Here is a 23,888-nt window from a genome sequence, read left to right as displayed (position 1 = left end):
AGGAACAAGAAACTTATTACCACCCATGAGCAAGTCTCCCATCATGGAAACCCTCTCTACCTCCACCAATGTCTGTACATACTACCTGGGACAATGAAGGGGTAAAAGACTTGCCTGGTGTCCCTGATCCTATACACCAAGACCTACCTCTCTGCATGATGCCATGTTGCTCTTTTGTATTTTGAGTCAATATCTGTCCCCAATGAGTGCTGATAAATATTTAGTTACCAACTTTCTCTTCCTCTCCCCCAAATGTAGAAGAAACACTTTTAAATTTAATCTGCATTATTCACATTTTCTCCATCACCAAACCATCCATTAAACTCTAATTTGGAGTACTTACTGATTTCCAAGGTGTAAAAGATCACACTGAAAATTTAATCAGTGGCACACTCCTGCCTCCCTATAAACTTGTACTTACTGGTCCTAATTCTGCTTTCTTGTCTCCATTTATGGTTGGTGGGGAGGAAATGTGCTAGGAGGAGGATGGTAACTGGCTTTAGGAAGCTTAAGTGAGTAGCAACTGATCCCCTTTCCTTCTAGGTTATATCCCCCTGGCCTTATTTAAATACAATTCTGGAGCAAATCGAGACAGCCCCCAGCGATATCCGTCTTCTTTGGAAAGGAAGAACAGACACCACCAACATTCCACACCCACCAGAAGTCAGTGTCTGCAGACTTGTTGGACAGACCTGGGTCATGTAATACTTCTGCCCCCAAAAGGTAGGAAGAGACCTCTTAGGCTTTAAAATATTGGGCCTAGGGGCGGCTAGGTGGCACAGTGGATAGAGCACCAGCCCTGGAGTCAGGAGTACCTGAGTTCAAATTTGGCTTCAGACACTTAATAATTACCTAGCTGTGTGGCCTTGGGCAAGGCACTTAACCCCATTGACTTGCAAAAACCTAAATATATATATATATATGTATTGGGCCTTCCTTCAGCCCCTTTTATCTCTTGTAGATCCCTGGCTAGATGCACAATGTCAGAGGTGGTGGGGACTTTAAAATATAAAATCTAAGAGTTAGAAAACATCCAAGATTATCTCATGATCAGGAGGTAGTCTATGGTTGTTATATTTCAGTATGTATGACTCCTTATGATCCCATTTGAGGTTTTCTTGGCAAAAATACTGAAGTGGTTTGTCATTTCCTTTTCCAGCTCATTTTTACAGATGAGGAAACTGAGGCAAGTGTGGTTAAGTGACTTGTCCAGGGTCACTCAACCAGGCAGTATCTGAAGTTGGATTTGAACTGGGTAAGATGAGGCTTCCTGCCTCCAAGTCCAATGTTCTGTGCACTATGATGCCACCTAGCTGTCCCCGGAGGGAGAAAACCTGGGTTCGGATTTGAATTCTACAGAAACCCTGAGGGTCTTGTCCTCTCAGTTTGATTTTTTTTTTTGAGGGGGACTAGGTAAAAGTAGTCATTCTTTGCCTCTTTGCCTCATCTCTTTCTTACCTAGCTTTAATCAATGAATGGGTGTTGACTTGTTGAAGATTGTAGTTCAAAAAGGTTGAGGCAGGGTGGCTAGGTGGCACAGTGGATAGAGCACTGGCCCTGGAGTCAGGAGTACCCGAGTTCAAATCCGACCTCAGACACATAATAATGACCTAGCTGTGTGGCCTTGGGCAAGCCACTTAACCCCATTGCCTTGCAAAAACTAAAAAAAAAAAAAAAAAAAAAAAAAGGTGTTGAGGTCTCCCACTGCGTCCAAAGCTATCATCTCTAGTTGTCCTGATCCATACCTGGCCACTGGACTCAGATGGCTCTGGAGGAGAATGTGAGGCTGGCGACTTAGCACAACCCCCTTCATTCAATCCAGTTCATTTGCTTATCTTGGGCATCACCTCCCTGACATCATGGTCTTCTTTGAGAAGGAAGGACAAACATCATTTACAATGACCTGGGTGTGATTGATAGAAAGCTCAGGGAGCCCTTGGATTCAAAACCCACTTCAGATACCTGTTGGCCGTGTGAGCTGGACTTGGCTTCTCAGGCAAATTTCTCAGATTCTATGGAGAAGGTAGCAATTTGTAGTGGGAAGGAATTTCCTCCACATGCACCAGAAAACCAAAAAAGAGATTGAATTAGATGATGTCTTCTAATTCTGAGTGGGGTTCAGAGGGTGAAGAGCAAAACAAAATCCTTTTCCCTTGGGAGCCCTAGCATTGGGACCAAAAATATTGGAGGAATTAGGGAGCTGGTCCCAGGCATAGGAGAGGTCCCACCATTCCTCCATCTACCATCACCAGCATGAAGCTAGCTGCGCCCTCCCTGCTTTCCATGCAGAAAAGGTGCTGTCCAGTTCTACGTCTCCATAGAGAATGACACTGTTTGATTATTTACTAGAATGGAATCTCCTTGAGGGCTAGGATTGTATCATTTCTGGCTTTCTAGCCTCAGAATCTAAGTGTTCAACATGTAGCAGACACTGCATTCATGCTTATTGAATAACATTACTCAGGGCCTGCCTTGCCCAGCCAAGACTATCCTCCATCATACCGATAGGCTCAAAGTAAAGAGAACTTAAATCATTTAGTCAAAAACCTTCATTTTACAAAGGAAATTGAGGTTCAAGTGATATGTCATTGGTCACACAGCTTGTAAGTGATAAAAGCCTTGTTTTAAACTCATGTCTGGGCTCCAAATCTGGCCACTGGTGAAGCAGTGTATTGGAATCAGGAAGGCCTGAGTTCAAATCCTGCCTAAGATACTTGCCAGCTGTGTGACCCTGATTAAATCACTTCCCCTTTCTCCAGATTGTTTCCTCATCTGTAAAATAGTGATAATAGTAGCTGAGGCAGGATGCCCTTCTGGTGACAATCAAATGAGGTAACCCACGGAGAGAACTTTTAAATATATTAAAACTATCATCATCGTTATTGTTGTTGCTGTTGTTTTGTTGTGAGTCTTGTCCATCATTATCAAAGAAGACCAAAAGGGCATCACTATGTTAAGAGACAAGTTACGGCGTGTCAACCAATTCAACCCCATATAGTTCATGTGAACACCTAGGGTAAGTCATATTACTATTCCCTTTCACCTGTTCTGTCTGCAATCCCCTAACATTACAGATAAGGAAACTAAGTCTCAGGATAACCAAGTGGATTGTACTCAGGGTCACAGAGTGAATTGGCATCAAAGGCAGGATTTGAATCCTTGTCTCCTGACCTCAAGAGTCAATGCTTGTTCCGTTGTACCGCACTACAAGGTACATTTGTGGGGAGGAATCAAACCTAGGCCTGCACCTAGCCGCCCCCCTATCTCATTTACCCTATAAGATACTTTCTTTTTAAAATTTTTTGGTACAGATGAGGAAACTGTGACATACAGAGGATCATTTATTTGTCCATAGAACTATAGCTAATAAGTGTCTGAAGTGTCTGAAAAAGAGAACTCAGGTCCCTGTTTGTTCCAAGTCAAGTACTTTCCCTACTATCCTTTGCGACTGATGTTCAGAAGACTGGGGACAGAGGCCACCCCATCAGCCTTATTTGGGGGGGGAGTTGTTGGTAACATCATCTTGAACCTTGAGAAGTTTGTGGTCTGGTCTATTGAAAGTGCATATAGAGGCGGCTAGGTGGCACAGTGGATAAGGCACCGGCCCTGGAGTCAGGAGTACCTGGGTTCAAATCCGGTCTCAGACACTTAATAATTACCTAGCTGTGTGGCCTTGGGCAAACCACTTAACCCCATTTGCCTTGCAAAAAGAAAAAAAAGCAAGTGTATGTGGTCCTTCTGGGAAAAGGTCCTTGTCTGAGGTTCTGTCCCTCTCCAACCCTGGCTCACTTCTCTCTGAGACCTGTACCCAAGGCTCCACAAATGAAGACATCACACAGCTTAGAGAAAGTAGCGTTCATATGTTTGGATGGCCTTCTGTCCCTTTGTTGACTGATCAGTTCTCCTTACACAGGGAGCTGAGGAATTCCACATCCTGGGCTGACCCAAGGGGCCAGAAACTGGAGCTCTCAGGGAGCTTCTCCAATTGTCAGGGGCAACCAGCTTAATTGGTCATGCTTAGGAAAAGCGTATGGACTGGGGAGCAGGGCCTCAAGTGGCGATCCAAGGTTTGCCACTGGATCTAAGTAAATCATTTTATTTCTCTGGAATTCAGTTTCCTCACCTGTAATATGAGATGATTGAACTACATGGTTTCCCTCCCTGGCTTTAGAACACTCACAGTCAGTGCTCTAAGACTCCTTTGTTGCTGATATTTTTAGTATTCAGATCCCTGCCAGCTCTGACATTCAATGTTCTAGAGACCCATCCAGCTCTAACATTTTATGTTCTAAGGAGCCCTCCCAGCCCTTACATCTGTGTTCTAAGAGACCTTCCAACTCTAACATTATGTATTGTAAGGAGCCTCCCAGCTTTGATATTTTGTGTTTTAAGGATTCTCCCAATTCTGACATTCTCTACTCTATGAATTCTCAGATCTCAATTTTGTTTTCTAAGGGCATTCCTGACTTTGACATCCTATGTTCTAAGGAGACCTCCCAGATCTGATATTCTATGTTCTAAGAGTTCTCCTAGCCCTAATATTCTCTATCCCGAGTCCTCCCAGAGCTGACATTCTGTGTTCTAATGTCCCTTCTAGCTCTGACATTTTCTGTTCTAAGAATCCTCCCAGCTCAGACATTTTGTATTCTAAAATCTCTCCAGCTCTCACAGTCTGTGTTCCTGGGGCCTTCTCAGCTCTCACATTCTACAATCTAAAATCCCTTCTCATTCTGATATTCTACACTCCAGGCTCCCTTCCATCTCCCTGACACTGATTTTCAATTACACCATGCTCATCACCTGGGACAAATCAAGGCAGGCCTGCCAAAGGGAAGGGGCTGGCATTGCTTTGTCTTCTGGACAAAGAGGAAGCACTAAGGCCCATAGCCCAGCGTTCTCGTCCACCTTCTAGGACCACTGACTCCAGGCTAAAAAGCCCATATACCCAGGAGATTCCCCTGACTGGTGAGGCCATGTAAACACCTTGGGAGAAAAGCTAAGCTCCAGGGATGGAGAAAGCACCATCCTTCAATACATCAAAGGCTGAAAACTTTCTCAAGGTTCCTTCTCCCTCCAACAGGAAAGAGCAGAAACTGAGACCCTCACTGGATTCTTCCCCAGTTGCTTCACCTTGGACAACAGCCCCAGGCCATCACTGGGACCTGGAGACCTCACTTTACAGGACTTGTTCTGTCTCTGCTACTCCAGAGACTATAAAGCCAGAGTCCTCTCCAATCCAAGATGAAACAATGAAGGAGAAGCTTTGGTAGAAAAGTCAGAAATCTTCTTAGAAGAGATTGTTTTCCTCATCTGGAAGGGCCTTAGTATCAGTCAACTTATATTTACATTTACATTTACACACTAAGATATAAGTCTTCAGTCTCCAGTTTAGGACTCCACATTGGAGTCTTCTGGGGACTCTCCCTTCCCAGAACCTGGCAGTCACATACTTATGATCACTGGAAGTGTTCAGGGACTCTAGCCACTGTTGTTCCCTTCCCCCAGAAGAGTACAATAATGTTAAAAATAGAGGTTAGATTAGGTAATGAGTTCTAGGGAGCCTGGTGGTCCAATGGCTAGAAAACCACATCTGGAGCCAGGAAGACACTAACTGTGTGAACCTAAGCAAGTCATTTAACAGGATCAAATGAAATTTTAGTTAAGTGCTTAGTAAAGTGACTACCATATAGTATGTGCTTATATAATATTAGCCATTACATATCATAGAATTATATACATAATAATATAGAGTATTTAATTTTGTACTATAGATATACATGTGAGTGAGTATGAAGTACCTTTAAGTTTTCCTAATATTTTCATATACTCCTAAAAAAACAGGGACAATCATGCCACTTCCCCCCCCCACTCAATAAACTTCAGTGGCTCCCAATTGCCTCTGAGAGCAAATACAAAACTGTTCTGTTTGGTATTCAAAGTCCTTTATAAACTGCCATCTTTTCCAGTCTTCTTACACCTTATTCTACAACACATAGTCTCCAATTCAGTGCTCCTGACCTCCTGGCTGTTCCACAACTAGAACAATCCATCTCCCTGATGGAAGCCTTTTCCCTGGGTCCCCCATACCTGAAAAGATCTCCTCTGCTCTCACTACTGCTCTCCCTGGTTTTCTTTCAGTCCTACCTAAAATCCCGCCATCCATAGAAAATCTTCTGCCATCTCTCTTCATTCATGTGTCTTCCTTCTCTGAATTATTTCATATTTCTCCTGTATGTATTTTTGTATGTATGCTTGTATGTATGTATGTATGCATGTATTTATTTATTTTAGGTTTTTGCAAGGCAATGGGATTAAGTGGCTTGCCCAAGGCCACACAGCTAGGTAATTATTAAGTATCTGAGGCCAAAGTTGAGCTCAGGTCCTCCTGACTCCAGGGCTAGTGCTCTATCCACCTAGCCACCCCCTAGCCGCCCCCTATTTTTTGTATATATTTATCTACATGTTGACCCCCCATTAGATTGTAAACTTCTTAAGGGCAGGGATAGTCTTTGGCCTCTTTTTTGGTATCCCCATCACTTATCACAATGCCTGATAATGTTTTCAATTGAATTGAATTGAATTGACAAATAGATTCTCATTTGAGCTTCAAACCAATTCTACATGTAGGTAGTACAAATATTATTATCTCCATTTTTCACCAAAGAAACCCAGAAGGCTTCCATGACTTGCCCAAGATCACCCAGCTAGTATCAAGGGCAGGATCTGAATGCAGAGTTTCCTGTCTCTAAGCCCAACACTCTTTCTATTTTTTTTTTTTAGGTTTTTTGTTTTTGCAAGGCAATGGGGTTAAGTGGCTTGCCCAAGGCCACACAGCTAGATAATCTGAGATTGAATTTGAACTCAGGTCCTCCTGACTCCAGGGCTGATGCTCTATTCACTGCACCACCTAGCCTCTCCTCCAAGTAATTCTTAAAATGATAAATGCTTCTAAGAGAATAATAAGAACAAGCTTTGGTCCAAGGCTCAAGATAAGAGAGGTCAGTGTACCCACTTAGTCAAGACTGGCCCCACCAGCCACAACTTTGAACCCCCCCAATGGAGAGAGTCAAATAGGTCCTGGGGTTTCCAAGGAACCTGTCCACCATAGAAAAAGGCAAGTCCCAGAGCCAAAAGTAATTCTAATTCTTTTTTTTTTTTTGCTTTTTGCAAAGCAATGGGATTACATGACTTGCCCATTGTCACACAGCTAGGAAATTATTAAGTGTCTGAGACCACATTGGAACTCAAGTCCTCCTGATTCCAGGGTCGGTGCTCTACCCACTGCACCACCTATCTCCCCCTGCCAAAGGTAATTCTAACAATAATACGCATTACCCATTACCTATCTGGAAAGATGAATGAATGGATGAATGAATGAATGAATGAATGAATAAGAGTTCCTTAAGGGAGGATGAATTTCATTTTGAGGGTCCTGCAGGTCATAGCTATATGGGTTTAAAATAATATTACTAGCAAGTTTTTAAGGATTACAAAGTAACCACACAGCAACAAAGTGAGGCTGATGGTAATTACTGTTACCAAGTATTAGTTCAGGAAACAGAGAGGGGAAGTAATCTATCCAAGGTCACACAGCTCTTAAATGGCCCCAACTCAAGGGGCAGCTAGGTGGCTCAGTGGATAGAGCACCGGCCCTGGAGTCAGGAGTACCTAAGTTCAAAGCCGGTCTCAGACACTTAATAATGACCTAGCTGTGTGACCTTGGGCAAGTCATTTAACCCCATTGCCTTGCAAAAAAAACCTAAAAAAAGAAAAAATGTCCCCAACTCAAGCTCAGGTCCTCTGGCTTCTGATCCAAGGCTTCCTTTTGCTTATGCAGAGGGTGCAGACACTCTGGGCAGCCGGGATGGACCCAGGCGAAGATCTTTACTGCACCACCTAGCCTCTTGAGACTCTCTCCCAGACCGGGCCAAGTTGGTGTATTCACTCTGACTTGGGCTGAAATCTCAGCCTTCCCCAGCTCCTGGCCCTGTGACCCAAAGAAGGGCCAGTGCTGGAGCAGCCCCAGGCCCCGCGCCTTCAGTTACCTTGGATGCCCTCCTCTTGTCAATACAATCTGGATTCTGGCATCGAAATCCTTTCTCCTCCGTTAGGCCGCGGTCATCTGCAAAGTAGAGGGCCAGAGCAGGTTAGCCAACTGGGTTGGGCCTCCCTCCTTACCCAGCCTCCCAGCTCCCTCCCCCACTCACCCCTCCCTCTCCCCAGGACCCAGAGTAGGAAGGGTGGGGCAGGCCTCCTCGGTCCATCCCTTCAAAGAGGGTCAGTGTCGATTTCCGTTTGAAATGCCAACTTATCTGTTTTTAGTGCTTTTTTTCTCTTTTAATTCCTCAGGGAAATTATCTAGATTCCACTGCCCCAGTGGAAGCTCTCTTGTCTCTTCTCCCAGCCCACTCCCAGTAGACACAGGGAAGAAGAAAAGATCTCTTCTGGATGCTTTCCTGGGGCAAACAGAAACTCCCTCACTCTCCTGCAAGGGGGTCTTCATCACCCACAGGGAGAGGCCTCTCAGGCAAGTCTTGACACCACCACTCCCCTTCCCCTATCCCCAGTGTCTTCCTTGTCCCCCTTTCAGGAGAGTCTGGGAGGAACTTAATGGGTAGATATGAAGGGGGGGAGTTAGAGCTGAGAACACAAATCTAGTCATATCCATTTGAGACTCCCTCTCCAGTAACTGCTGTGGCTCCCTATTGCTTCCTCAAATAAAGTTTGGCATCTGAGGCTATGGACAGCAGGGTCCCACTCAGTCTTGCTAAGTTATTATCATAGAACTCTAGTCTACTCTCTGGACCCATAGTGCCTTATGTTCATTGTGTTTCCTGGCCCTCGAATGACCTCCTGGTGTGAACCCTTTTTCTTTATGATTTCCTCTGCCTCCCTTTACAAGAGGCTCTCCTCCAGTAACCCAGTGCGGTTCTCAAACTCTCCAATCCTTCTTTTCATATACCATTGCCTATTGTGAACATCAGACTTTTCCTCTTTTAGACTGTAACCCTACTGAGGACAGGGTCTCAGTCTTTTCTGAATGTTTTCCATCTCTAGGAGGAAGTACAGTGCTTAGCACCCCCCCCCAGAAGCTTAATCCCTGATTGTGCCAGTTTTGTTTTCTCTTTTGGGGGGGGTTACCACATGGTCCCCACCCATAATGGTAGAAGCCATGGGTGAAACTCAGAGTTTAAGCCCACCCCCACTCCCAAATGGGAGTCCCACTGATCTGAAGTCTGACAACTCCCAATCTGACTAGTAAGAGCAATGGAGGGTAACCCATCCCTTACCCTGCCCTCCTTCCTGCCCCCCCCCTTGTTTCTTTGGGAAAGGGTGAGTGTGGGCTGCACTTATTGAAGGAAGGAGGGTGGCAGTAGTAGGTGTCTCAACTCCTCCCCAGGGTCACATTAGCCCTGGCCTGCCAAAGGACCCCAGGCTGAGGGCAAGAAGGTCCAGACCCCAGGCTGAGCCCAGAGAAGATGGGGGGCACTTCTTCCAAGGATAGACCTTGAGTCCACCCCTACTCAGGAGGTTTCTCTAGGGTCTTTGGTTGTGGAGGGGCACTTGAGATGACTCCACTCCCCCTTCCCAGGGCTTCCAAAGGGCCCCCCCCCTTAGCTCCTGCAACCCCCAGCAGGCCTAGATGCCAGAGAGGGCCAGGAGGGATGAGCCACTATTCACTCTGAACCTAAGGCAACCTTAGATGCCAGTCCAGCTGTATCCATCCTGCCCCAACCTGCCCACTGTTCCCAACTCCCCAAAGCTGGCTGGCCCCCAGCCTTTGCTAGAGTCTGGAGTAGACCTCCCCCCAGCCCCAGAATGCTGTAATCTGAGAATCTTTGTCCCCAAGAAACCCTGAAAGATGCCAGTCCCAAGCCCCCCTCCCCACCTCCTCTAGCCTGAAACCCCAGGCCTCTCACTTCTTAGTTCAGGATACCTCTCCCGGAACCCCCACCCTTCCCGGGCCCTCCCCAAGTTCCGATTCCAAAGTCCAGGCTCCCTTGCCCTCCCCCCCCAGTTCGGGGAGAGTTTGCCCCTTACTCTGATGCAGTCCCCCCAAGTTCCTGGAGCCCCTCTGCCAGGCTGCACCCCCCAGCCCTGTGGCCACCCTGGACTCTTCCCCAAGACCCTGCACTCCATCTCGTACCCAGAGCCGCCCCCCACCGGGTTCAGGAGCCTCCTCTCCCCCCGTTTCTGGAGTTCCACGCCCCGGTGAGCCGGGTCTCCCCCAGAGTAGTCCCACGCACCCCCAGCCCCCCGAACCCCCGAGCCCCCGCCTCCCTCCAGGCGGCCCGCCATCCTGGGCCAAGGCGGCGGCGGCTGGAGACGCGGGCGCGGGCCCCCCAGGCCCCCCACCCCCCATGCCCCGCACTCACCCATGGAGGAGCCCCCGGGGGGCAGCGGCGGCTCTCCCCGAGCCCGCCGCTCCGCCGGCCCGGCCTGGTCCCGGGGGAGGGCGGGGGGGCCGAGGGGAGGAGGGGAGGGGAGGGGAGGGGGGCCGCCCCCCGAGCGCCCCCCGGGCAGCCGAGGTCAGCCGAGGGCCTGGGGCCCCCGCCACAGAGACATAGCAGGAGACAGGGCACGGGACAGAGATGGGGGGCAGAGCCAGGAGCAGAGACAAGAGACAGCAAACTGCAGAGCCAGGTAGAGACAAAGAGGCGGAGGCAGGAGAGAACCCAAAGGCCAGCAGAAATGCAGAGACAAGAGAGAGCCCGGCAGAGAAGGAGCCCGAAGCAGACCAGAGACCAGAAAGGGCAGAGACAGAGCAGGAGCCGAGTGGGGCAGCGACAAGGAGAGGCAGCAGCAAGGGAGAGCGACAGAGCTGGAGAGAGGGAGCAAAAGAGAAGCCAAGGCAGGCAAAAATCCAGCCCCAGAGGGTCAAAGCCCCAGGTGGGTGTTAGAGACTGGAGATGGAGCCGGCCTAGCCTGGAAAGGGAGAGGGCCTGGGCTGGGCCTGGGAGTGGCCCCAGGAGACACCTCGGAAATGCTTCTAGGTTAGCAACCTAGAGGGGTGGGGCAGTGTCAGGTGACAGTGGGAATCTGCCCAGCTTCTGGGAGAGAAAAGGCCTTGGGCTCCCCAGCTGCTTGGCCCGGCCAGGCCCAGCCCAGAGGGGAGAAAGCTTGGATCCTTCCAGAGCTCCCCCTTCCCCATCCCAGTTTTACCAAGGGGAGAACAGTGGCCTCCGAGTGCTCAGCAGCCTTGCCATCCAGCTGTGAGGAGACCCAGGAGACTCTGGGTGCCACTCTGCATTCCAATATCAGCTCCAACAAGGGTGAGGGACAGCATGGTGTCCCGAGGCCTAGGAGCAATCAACTCCCTCCCATACAAGTATCCCCAAGTCATTTAGCCTCAGCCTCAGACAATAAGGCCAATATCACCAGTAGTTATCAGGTTGCCTGAAGACCAATCAAGAAACATGGATCAAGCCCTTGCTATCTGCTAGTTACAAAACACGTACAGTTCAATATTTGGGGGGAAGGTGCTAGGTTGGGAGGTAGGGTAGAAAAGGAAGGCTTCTTGAATGCAATGGCCTGTAGAACTGAACAAGGATGAAAGCTAGAGAATTTGGAGGAGAAGATGGAGATTTGGAGGTGAGAACATGGGCTTCGTGTCTCCAAACAGGTCGCTTGGTGAGCCTGAAAAGAAGCGATGATCTGTTTTAAGCCACTGAGGAAAGGAAAATTGGCTTCAAACATTGGGAGTCTGGATTTTTATGACCTATAGGCAACTCAACTCCATTGGGTCTTCTTCAGCAGTTCAGTGACATGGTCAGACCCATCTGCTTTCCAGATCAAGGGTAAGGACTGAACCTGGGTTTATACTAATACAGGGAACTCCCTCTACCATGGGAGGCTGCCATCTGTTTCTCTGCAACTTCAACATCCAAGAGAGATGGCCAAAATGAGGATCAGGTTAAGTGACTTGCCACTGGTCACATGGTCAGGATGTATCTTCCTGGTTTCCTGTTTTAGAATCCAGTGAAATACTGTATGTAAAAAATATCATAAAACCACGGCAGTATTAGCTCTTATTATTCTTCCCATTCCCAGGTCAGAGGTTAGAGCATCAGCTGTTCTGTGTACGGCACTATCTTATATTTACCTGTGTATATCTAGGCCCTTATTGTTCAGTTGTATCGGACTCTTTGTGGCCACATGTGAAATTTTCAGGTCAAAGATACTGCAATGGTTTGCCATTCCCTCCTCCAGTTGTATCCCCCATTTTACAGATGAGGAACTGAAACAGATGGGGATTAAGTGACTTGTTCAGGGTCACACAGCTAATAAATGTCTGAGACTGGATTTAAACTCAGAGCTTCCTGTTTCCAAGGCCAGAGCTCTCTGCCACCTACTTACCCCCCCCCCTCTATTCCCCAGAATGTAAAATCCTGGAGGGAAGAAGTTGTTTCATTTTTGGTTTTGTATTCTTATCACCTTGCACCTCAACTGGCCCGCAGGAGAAGCTCCATCAATGCTTCGTAAATTAAATAGATTCCAGTGGAATCAAACTGAATGGAGAATTCCCAGGTACTAGTCCTGGCCAAGAAAGCCAATTGACCCAGAAAGGAATTGCCTGGAAGATGAAGACAAGAAGCATTTCTGGCTATGTGGACCCCCCAATGGAGAACAAACCCACTCCCTGGCATGAGCACCCAAGTGTTCTAGAGGATCCCTAAATGCAAGGAGGCCTGGATTCAAATCCTACTTCCAACATTTGCCAGCAGGGAGAACTTAGACAAGCTGCCAAACCTCAGTATATTTATTTGTAAAATGGGAACATTGTACTTTCTTCCTGAGGTCAAATTTGAACTCAGGTCCTCCTGACTCTAGGGCTGGTGCTCCATCCACTCCTAGAGAGGTTTGTGGAGAAGATTTGATCACCATGAAGAGATAAGACAATGGGAATTCTTATGATCACCAGCACCTTTGATCATTCAGGATACGACTTAGAACAGAATTTTGTCTGCATCTCCAATTTTCTTGGTACCACCCAACCAGAGTCAATACACACACCAAACAGACCAGGGTTCTCTCTCTTCTTCCTCATTATCCTCTGGGACTGGACTCCAACTGGCTTGCACCCAGCAAGGGTATCAGGCTCAGTTTTTGGACAGTCTTTCTTCCTTCTCATAAGCTGAGCCTTGGAGACCTAGCCTCAGGGGGATTAAGTTGGTCCTGGAAGCCTCAAGTTCTCTCCCGGACCACCTGTCCTTTGCTATACCCATCCCCTCAACAGTACAAGGGAAGGGATGCCTGCCCCTTTAAGGGCTGTAACTTGGGAACTGTACAAATATATTAGAATAGGAAATTTCCCATTTGGAGAAATTTATGCAAATGTCCTTTTGGTTTTGTATGGATGTTCATTTCAGAACTGGGCCCAATGGGCAGGGAGTACAGGGCTAAGTAATTTCCCTGGATAATAGGAGCTGGGCAGGGGGAGGAGAGGAGGAGAAAGGAGACTAGGTGCTTATGTCCTATGTGTGAGAGGAGTGAGATTAACCCCGCAGTGCCCCTAAACTTGAGGTGGGGGAGGAAGGTCTGAAAGAGGAGCCAGTGATGCTATCATCTGTCTGCTCCCACCCCTATTGGCTGCAGGGAAGAGGGAATGGGAGGGGGAGGCCCCCAGGGGAGTAACTCTTGCTGGGTGAGGAGGCATCTGACTCAGGGGCCTGCTTGGCAGCCTGGCAGCCTGGCAGCCTCAAGCCCAGCAGGGAGACAAGCCCCACCCTTTCAGCCACCCCACCCCTACCCTGCTGGGGAATTGATAGGCTTCTGAAAAGAAAGAAAGGATTTGAGGCCTACAACCTAGACCATGACCTGTGATTTCACTGATGTAAAGGACTACCTTTGCCAAAGCAGATTGGCATCTGTGGGGTAGTTTATAACCTTCCAGAGCTGCCAGGGGCCTTGAAAGTGACTTGTCTGTATATCTGAGGCAGAGCTTGACGCCAGGCTTTCCCAACCCTGATGCAGGCCCCTCTACCTACTACCGTAGGGTAAAAGACGGGTGGAAATTAGGGGCTCTTGTAGGTTGGAGGAGACCTAAGGATAGGGAGACTACTTTTTTCAGGTTATCAAGACTAACATTAGCACAACACCATCAACATTTTATCTCGGGGTGGCTAGGTGGCGCAGTGAATGGCCTTGGAGTCAGGAGTACCTGGGTTCAAATCCGGTCTCAGACACTTAATAATTACCTAGCTGTGTGGGCCTTGGGCAAGCCACTTAACCCCATTGCCTTGAAAAATCTAAAAAAAAAAAATTTATCTCTAAGAGGCCCAGACAGGCCAGGTTACTTGCCCAAGGGCAGGCAGGTAGCATGTCACCTTGAGCAAAAGACTTTACCTCCCTAGTTCTCTCATCTGAAAAATGAAGGTAGTGAGCAGAAGATCTCTAAGATGCTTCCAGATCTCCACTCTTAATGGTTTCCAGCCTCCTAACACACACACACACACACACACACACACACACACACACACACACGATGCCTTCCTTGACTCTAGGAGCAGTCCTCTATCTCTTAGACCCCAGAAGAACACTCTCAGGCGACTGAAGAATTCAAGATTTGTTGATTTTTAAAAAAATGTTATAAGGTAATAGGAGTTTAATGATTTGCCCAAGGTCACACAGCTAGTATGTATCTAAGGTGGGATTTGAACTCAGGTCCTTCTTGATTTTAGGGCCCATGCTCTATCCACTCTGCCAACTAGCTGCTCCCACTCCTAGAGAATTGTTTTGAGAATTAATGAGATAATTTACATAAAATGCTTTGTAAACTTCTCTAAAATTCTTTACATAATTATTTTAGGAGATGGATTTCTGGAGTGGGAGAACAGCAGGAAATGTCTTTGTGTAAAACTAGAAGAGATTTTATGTTTTTAATAAAATAAAAATTGCTTAACAGACTTAAAAATGCCTTACAAACTTTAAAATGTTATCTAAATATTGGGTTAGTATTAGGTCTTAAAAGTTATTGAGGTCAAAAGATTCCTATGTGACCAATTTGGTTCGAAAGAAGACATATAGGCTAAAATCACTATTATAGCCTCGGCCTCAACCCAGCTTTTGCTAAGACAGCAATCTTGGAGATCCTGGGATCACCTCTTTAGATTCTAAAATGGGGATGTAAGACTCCCATTTTGTAATCCTTAAAAGTCTAGAGAAATGTCATCATTCTTATTCAAGAGAGTTCCTAGGCTTGTTTTCTTTCTTTCTTTCTTTCTTTCTTCCTTCCTTCCTTCCTTTCTTCCTTTCTTTCTTTGTTCCTTTCTTTCTTTCTTTGTTCCTTTCTTCCTTTCTTCCTTTCTTCCTTTCTTCCTTTCTTTCTTTTTAGGTTTTTTTGCAAGGCAAACGGGGTTAAGTGGCTTGCCCAAGGCCACACAGCTAGGTAACTATTAAGTGTCTGAGACCAGATTTGAACCCAGGTACTCCTGACTCCAAGGCCGGTGCTTTATCCACTATGCCACCTAGCTGCCCCATCTTTCTTTCTTTCTTGCTTGCTTGCTTGCTTGCTTGCTTGCTTTTTTGGTTTGGTTTTTTTTTTTTAGTGGGGCAATGGAGTTAGATGACTTGCTTAAGATCACACAGCAAGTAAATAATGGGTTCCTAGGCTTTCAAAATGCCCAATTCTCTGATTTCCCAGGGGCTATTCCCCTACATTTTCCTGGGGTTCCTATCGCTGTGATCGCACCCTTTCTTCCTGATCCCCCCAACCTTTGTTTTATAAAATAGTAATACTGAGTTTCATCTGATGCCTCCCCATTTCCCAGATCCCAAACTAGCCTTCCATTTAAGCTCTTCCAGGGCCGTGACTTGGACTAAGTCCTTAACATCCTTACTTCTAGTTGGGGTGAGGGGGAGGTCAGGAAGATACTAAGATACTAAGATATAAGTAGATTCTTGAGTGTGATGTGATCCAAATGGCCTAACATAGAAAAGATCCCTTTTTTTGCTCCCCTTCCACCCCCCACAAAATCCCTTGGCCTTCCCACTTTCTAGTCTATGTGACACATGGCTCCTTTACTTACGGTCTCACAAAGAAGTGGGTAGTGAGGAGTCTATGGTCACAAAAGCCAACCAGACAGAAGGATGGGGATCTGGGCACCTGGCCCATCTAACCGCAGGCCAAGAAGTGACCTTCTCACCCACTCCTGAGGGCTGGGAGAAATGTTCGGACTGAAGGCTGCCCACAAGCCTGAAATCATCCCCCAGGACAATCCCTCTCTGTGCCGACCATGGGCCCACCACATAGAAACAGCTCTCTCATTGGCTCCAACAGGGTCCCAACCCGCCTTTCAGCTGACCTATTATGAATAATAATAAAAGCAAATCCAGAATTCTTCCCTTGAGGCCCCAGAGAAAGTTTTTCGAACTCCCTGCAAACTTGGAGCAGATGGACAGCGGATGGGTGGACAGTAGAATAGCGGAACAGCCCAGGGGCCCCAGTGACCATGCATTTCCTCCTGCAAAGTCAGGGGAGGTGGAGGGCACCGCAGCTGTGTCCCGGAGCTGGGGGCTAGGCGGCTAAGAAGGCAGCCCCAAGATTTCCTTTGGCAGCCTCACAGAGGAACTGAGAAGCCCCCACTCAGCAATATTAACATCTCAGCAAAAATGTGTTTAAGATTCAGCATTGGTCACGCTTTATACACGAGTCCTTCCCAACCAGGGAAAAACTGCCAAAATACAAAAAGCGGTAAATCCACTCCCCTATCCACATGAGGTTGTTGTTGCTTGCCCCTCATTCTCCAAGTGGACCAGGACCTCAGGGAGGGGATGCCATGACATCCACATGAATTGGATTTAGTGAGAGGGTACTGGACTAAGTCATTAACCTTTCTCACCTCCTGAGCCAACTGGGCCCAATGTCCAGATATGGATCAAGACTCAACTCCACATCCCAACCCTATGAACTATGGTCTTCTGTTCAGGACAAAGAAGAATCTCAGGGTCCTGAAGACAGGATCCGGGACCATACAATCCCAAACTGGAGAGGATCTCAGAAGCAATTTCTCTCTCATATTTCAACTTTCATATTTTACCCATGAGCAAAGCAAGACCCAGAGAGTAACTTACCTAAAGCAAATTACTCAGGGCAGCTAGGTGAATAGAGCACCAGGCTGGAGTCAGGAGGACCTGAGTTCAAATCTGACCTCAGACACTTAATAATTGCCTAGCTGTGTAACTTTGGGCAAGTCACTTAACCTCATTGCTTTAAATAAATAATAAAAAATGTTTTAAAAGTTACTCAAAGGCCACTGGTGGTTGACATGGTGCACAGAGCCCTGGCTTGGAGTCAGGAAGATCTAAGTTCAAATCCAATCTCAAATTCTTCATAGCTTTGCAATGCTGAACAAGTCACTTAACCTCTTTGCCTCAGTTTCCTTAATTATAAATGAGATAATAATGATGCCTACCTCACGGGGTCATAGTGATAGTCAAGTGAGATAATATCAGCTCCTCCCCCTCCCACATCCAGTTCTCCCTAATGCTCTACTCATTTCTTACATACAAAAATCTAATTTCTTGTTAAGCTGCCCTCAGGCCTTTCCATCCTTTTCAGCTTCTTTTTATGTGCTGCCTTCGCTCATTAGAACTTAAACTCCTGGGGCAGCTAGGTAGCACAGCAGATAGAGCATTGGCCCTGGAGGTAGGACCTGAGTTCAAATCCAACCTCAGACATTTAATAATTACCTGGCTGTGTGATTTGGGGCAAGTCACTTAACCCCATTGTCTTGCAAAAAAAAAAAAGCTAAAAAGAATGTAAGCTCCTTTGATGCTGATCAGTTGAGGAATGGCTGAACAAAGTATGGTATATAATTGTGATGAAATATTATTGTGCTATAAGAAATGACAAGCATGATGGTTTCAGAAAAACCTGAGAAGTGTTATATGAACTGATGCAAAGTAAAGTGAGAAGAACCAAGATCTCATTATGCAAAGAAACAACCATGATCAATTGAAAGACTTAGCTATTCTAATCAATGCAATGATCCAAGACAATTCAAAAGGATTCATGAAAAATGTTATCTATCTCCAAACAGAGAACTGGTGAACTCTGAGTGCAAATTGAAGTATAGTTTTAAATTTTATTTTTCTTATTTTTTATGATATAGTTAATATCGAACTATGCTTTTCATGATTTCACATATATACTTGATATGGCATTGTTGCCTTCTCAATAAGTGGGGGAGGGGCCTGAGGGAGAAAGATAATTTGGAATTTTAAATTTTTTAAATCTTAAAAAATAAATTTCTAAAAACTCATAAGTTCTTTGAGGGAAGATATGTTTTTTCCTACTTATATTTCTATTCCTGGTGCTTAAAACAGTGCCTAATATATAAAGAAGTAATAATAATAATTATTACATAATATCATTATAATAAACTAAATAATAATAATAATAATAATAAACAACTAACATTTCTACAGTGCTTACTATGTTCCAATCATCGTCCTAAGTGCTTTTCAGATATTATGCCATTTTGATCCTCACCAAATCTGCATGGTAAGTGCTATCATGGACCCCATTTTACAGATTTCAGTGACCTCTGGTTGAAAGGGACTTGTAAAATCACAAAGTCAGTTCTCACCTTCCAGGAACATGAGGAAACTGAGACAAGCAGAGATTAAGTGATTTGCCCAAGGTCACACCTCTGAGGGCAAAGTTGAACTCAGGTCTTCCTGACTGCAGATTGAGTTCTACAATATCAATAAAATATTTTTTAAATGTTTGTTGAAATTGAGTTGAATTTTCCCTCAGAGCAATTCTAACCTATGCCGAGGGAGGGAGAAAAAAAGGAGTTAAAAGAGTACAAACATCAGTATTTCCAGATTGGTCACAGGGCAGCCTTTATAACTAGGAGAGATTTTGAGAAAGGAGGAGAGGCAGGAGAAATTTGAAAACTGTTCTGTTCACCAAGGACTGCAGAGGCCTGATTATTTGACTGGCCTTGGGCCAGTGGTCTAACTCCCCGATAAGAGGAGAAAGGGGACAGCCAAAACTAGCATGAGACCATCAGGGCAGTGTCCCAGGGCAGTGACAAGGGTGGGGAGTAAAATGTGTTTCTTTCCCAGAGTAATTGCACTGTGACAGGCAGGGGAAAATGTGGACTCCAAGTTGTAGAGAATGGTCATAAGAAGGAATTACCCAGATCTTTTTCCAAGCCCTAGTCCCCTCTCAAGTACACCAAGACTTCCTTACTTCTGTATCTGTCAGATCACACTTGCTGGGGCCATATCAACTTATACTTCTTGAAACTGGGATCTGTTTTAGTCCACATGACCCTAGGCAAGTCATTCCTCAATCTCTCAATCCCACCAAAATAAGAAAGAAGTATAATCTAGCAAAAGACAATGCATGTGAGCCTCAGTTTCTTCATCTGTTTCTTCATCTAACAATTCTTCCATTACCTAACTCCCAGTGTTGTAAACAAAGCTTTTTGGAAATTATAAAGCAATATATAAATTATGAAGCAATATATAAATATATAAAGCAATATGTTAACTAGATCATTAACCCACAGGTCCTATAGATGAGGAAAGAAAAGGCAACACAAATAGCAGAGACTAGATTTGAACCCATGCCCTGAATTGAATGCTATTTGGACTCTCTCTTTCACCATCTCAAACACGATAACAACACCACAGTTTGAGAGACAAACAGACCCAACATGACGATTATGACCAAATGTCGCCTCCCACTCTGCCAGGGGGAAAAAAATGAGAGCATTTGCCTTTCTCACTTCTTCACGGAGTTGGAGTGGAGGTAGCCTAGGGATACAGAACACTGCATCTACTGTTACGAAGTTGATGTATTGGCTACTTTGGTTGAGCTAGTTTTTCCTCTTTTTATTCTTCGTTCCAAGGGCTAGAGAGAACTCAATGGAGGCAAAGGACACATTTGGAAATAAAGGCGATGCAACAACAAATGAGATCAATGAAAAAGTGATTTAAAAATCAACAACAGCAGGGGAAGAGGTGTGGTATATGTGGAAGGAAAAAGGGAAAGCCAGCAGAGATGAGACAGGAGTGATGCCAGTCTGATGTCGAGTCTTTCCAAATCAAGTCTGCCAGAGATTGGGAGAGTCTTGGGTATTGGCTGGAGTCTGTTCAGCCTGTCTAGACCACAAACCCCAAACATCCATCCTCCTTCCCTTCACTCCAATCACCAGCTTCCCACAGAATCCTCTGCCCAGAGAAACCTCCTCTAGCATTGTTCCATGGCACAGATGCCATTCTTCTACCCCTTTCCATTGTGCCACATTAGTTCTACTAATGACCCCACCCCCACCCCCATGCCAGAGAGTTAGTCTTGGTCCTGCATGTGTGACCTTGGGCAAATCAACCAAGTGGAGATACAAAGGCTGCCCTGACTATCTTGGGTGGGAAATTGTCTTGCAGAGTAAATGAGATTAGGCCAATAAATACATCAAGGGTGGTAAGGGGAACCTCTCCATTGAAGCAGATCTCAGTCCACCTATAACTTGCAGTCTTAGACAATAAACACTTGTTGCAAGGGAGTGGGACTGGGAAGAAAAGATTGGCGGGATATTGGGCACTGAGGGGGAAAAAAACATGTCAACAGATCATTTTTTTAAAAGCCCCCAAAACAACAAAATTAAGTGTAAAGGGGGAATGAACAAAGAGAAATTTTGTTGCTTTCTTGGTAAATTTGACATAAATATATTTCTTTAAAATTTCAGATTACTCATTGTCATGGGGATAGGGGAGGCAAGGGAAGGAGGTAGAAAAATGTGGAACTTTGTAAGCTTACAAAAAGATGAATGTTGAAAACTATCTTTACAATGTAGTTGGAAAAATAAATTTCTTTTTAAAGAATTAAAAAAATTTTTAAAAGATAAAAAAAAAGGGCGGCTAGGTGGTGTAGTGGATAGAGCACCGGCCCTGGAGTCAGGAGTACCTGAGCTCAAATCCGGCCTCAGACACTTGATAATTACCTAGCTGTGTGGCTTGGGCAAGCCACTTAACCCCATTGCCTTGCAAAAACTAAAAAAAAAAAAAGATAACAAAAAATTAATGTTTGAAAATTATCTTTTATATAATTGGAAAAACAAAATAAAATAACATTCATATATATGTATATAGATGAGGATGGGTATCTATGTATGAAACCTAGCACTTCACAGTTTCTTTTACAATCCTCTTTCTTGTTCTTCTCTGATAATTGAATTATTTGCAATTATTAAGTTCATAATAAAAGAGAAAATTACTTTTTTTTTAGGGTTTTTTTTGGCAAGGCAAATGGGATTAAGTGGCTTGCCCAAGGCCACACAGCTAGATAATTATTAAGTGTCTGAGACCGGATTTGAGCCCAGGTACTCCTGACTCCAGGGCCAGTGCTCTATTCACTGCACCACCTAGCAGCCCTGAAAATTACTTTTAATAGAGAAAGGTAAAAGCAAGTGATAATCTGAGATTAGGAAAGGTAAAAGAGATAAATAAAGCCCAGGGTCTGACAACTAGGAAGTGTGCAAAGTGAGATTTGAACTCATGTCTTCCTTTTTTTTTTAGGTTTTTTTTTTTTGCAAGGCAAATGGGGTTAAGTGGCTTGCCCAAGGCCACACAGCTACGTAATTATTAAATGTTTGAGACCGGATTTGAACCCAGGTACTCCTGACTCCAGGGCCGGTGCTTTATCCACTATGCCACCTAGCTGCCCCACTCATGTCTTCCTTACTCTGAATCTTTCCCTCTAGTGGCTACATCACAAGGACACTCAAATATTAAGTAAGATGGTGGTGATCAGTCAGGTCCCATTGAACCCATTCATTCCCAGCCTCCAGAAGGTCTTTGACCAAAGATCCAAAGCCTGGGGTTATCAGAGGATTTTTCTCTCTTCTCTCCATCACACAATTTCTCTGGGTTCTCAGCATCAATCATTTTTCCACTCTCACCCCACCCCCTTTTACCCCTTCTCAGAATAAACTGAACCAAGTGAATGGAAAGGAAGTCCCCTTTGACCCTCTGCTGCCTCTCCCCCTGACCCTTGGCAATGACGCAGCCCCTGGGAAGGGGCCCACTCGTCCTGGCTCCCTTCTCCTAGCTCTAGGAAAGAGCGCTGCTTTATAGTCCACCAACTCTATACTAAAGACCCTTCAGATGGGGTCAGTCTATAAGGGTGAAAATTCCTCATGAAGAAACTGAGTCCCCTTCACCCCTGTTTTTGTGGTCCTCTACTTCCATTGGACCCCTCATGACCTCGTGCTCTATCCCTCTTCCCTTCTATTATAATCTGCTCTCAGGGAAAGAGTCTGATGACTTCCTTCCTCAAGATAAGTACTAATAAGTCTATGGGTTAAATAAGAGCCTCCCCTCCCTCCGTGGTGAAGCCAACAGGTGGGGGACCACAGAGCAGAATGACGTGGCCTATGTGTTGGTTTGTTTCGATTATTGCATTGTCATGTTCAATTTAGGAGTGGGCGAGGGGTCATTGAAAAGGAATACCAGAAAAAGAACATAAATATCTTTTTTAAGAGTTGCCCCTTCCCCCAGACCTCCCACCAGAGACCAGTATGTTAACGGGGGTTGAATCCTTACTATAAATGGTAGGACTTCAGGTGTTAGTTCAGCTGGTGGGGAGGGAGGGAGTATTTTTTAAGCCATGTGGGGAGGGTTATTATTAGATAAGAATACCCCCCTTCATACTTCCTTGAGATCCCCAAACCCATCTATTCATACCTCCCCACTCACACCTACCTTCAAGGTCCTCAATGATATCTAGGGTTGAACTCCAAGAGAATCGCTCCACAGTCCCATCCTCCAGTTCAGTCAGGGATGGGGGCAATGACTCCAGCTCGTAGGCCCCCCGCTTCCTCCAGTAAAGAAACATGGTCAAACTTGGGCCCTCAGACCTCCCCAGGCAACTTCCCTGGGTGGGTCTCAGGCCCAGACGTTGCCGGCAGGAGGCCCCAGGGCCTGAGTCAGGGCCATGGTGATGCCACCCAGGGGAGGGGGGACATTGGGAGACCCAGGACCTGCTCTGTGGACAAGTGCAGCATTCATCAGGAGAGGGGGGCATTCTGGGAGAGGCCGGGGGCTGTGAGGAACTGACCAATGGCCCAGGCCCCCAGCCCAGACAAAGGTCCTTTCTTCAAACTCCTACATTTATTATACAAATTTCACTTTCCCCAGCCTCCAAGAGACATTCAACTAAGGGCTGATCTGGGATGATTTCAGTTTCTGCAAAAGGATGGGACCATGGGGCTATTTTGCTATTAAGTGTTCAGAGGTACCCCAAACAACAACCCCACTTCCTCTTCCTCCTGATGACATTCCCCAGCAAGGGCCCAGTCTCAGTCTTTCTCTGGGTTTCTCAATGAGAGGACATGAGACATATCCTTCTATCTGTAAGGAAAAAAAGACTAGAAGAAAAAGGGACCAAGAATTTGAATTCTTCCCCAAAAGTCTCACAATCAGAGATACTCCTAGCTCCCCAGAATCAGCTCCCATAGATTCAATTTCCATCTCTATAAAGATAAAGGTGGCATAGTGGATAAGGTGCTGGGCCTGGAGTCAGAAGGATTCATCAGGCACTTACTGTTTGTGTGACCCTGTGTAAGACCCTGTTTGCCTCAGTTTCCTCATCTGTAAAATGATCTGGAGAAGGAAATGGCAAACCACTCCATTATCTTTGCCAAGAAAATCCAAACAAGGTCATAGTTAGACACAGTTAAAATGACTGAACATATCCATATCCAGTCCTAATTTCTCCTGAGAAATCATCTCAAACAATCAACTGACTTTTGAATACTTGGAATTGGATGTCCTATGGACATCTCAATTCATCCCAAATAGAACTCATTTTCTTTCCTCAAAATCTTGCTCTCTTCCTATCACTCTCCCTGTCATCCCCAGGCTCAAACCATCAG

General features: G+C 45.7%; 1 protein-coding gene across 1 annotated transcript in view; it reads right to left on the bottom strand.

Annotated features, from left to right (window-relative positions):
• PLEKHG5 (pleckstrin homology and RhoGEF domain containing G5) overlaps nt 1–23,888 on the bottom strand; it is a 112,390-nt gene that overhangs the window by 47,612 nt on the left and 40,890 nt on the right. The window contains exon 2 of the mRNA XM_074218590.1: nt 8,046–8,122. Within this exon, the coding sequence (XP_074074691.1) occupies nt 8,046–8,122 (77 nt within the window). The remainder of the gene's footprint in view (nt 1–8,045; nt 8,123–23,888) is intronic.

Source organism: Macrotis lagotis, chromosome 1, assembly GCF_037893015.1.
Source record: "Macrotis lagotis isolate mMagLag1 chromosome 1, bilby.v1.9.chrom.fasta, whole genome shotgun sequence".
Lineage (NCBI taxonomy): Eukaryota > Metazoa > Chordata > Mammalia > Peramelemorphia > Peramelidae > Macrotis > Macrotis lagotis.
This window is presented reverse-complemented; position numbering and strand designations above follow the sequence as displayed.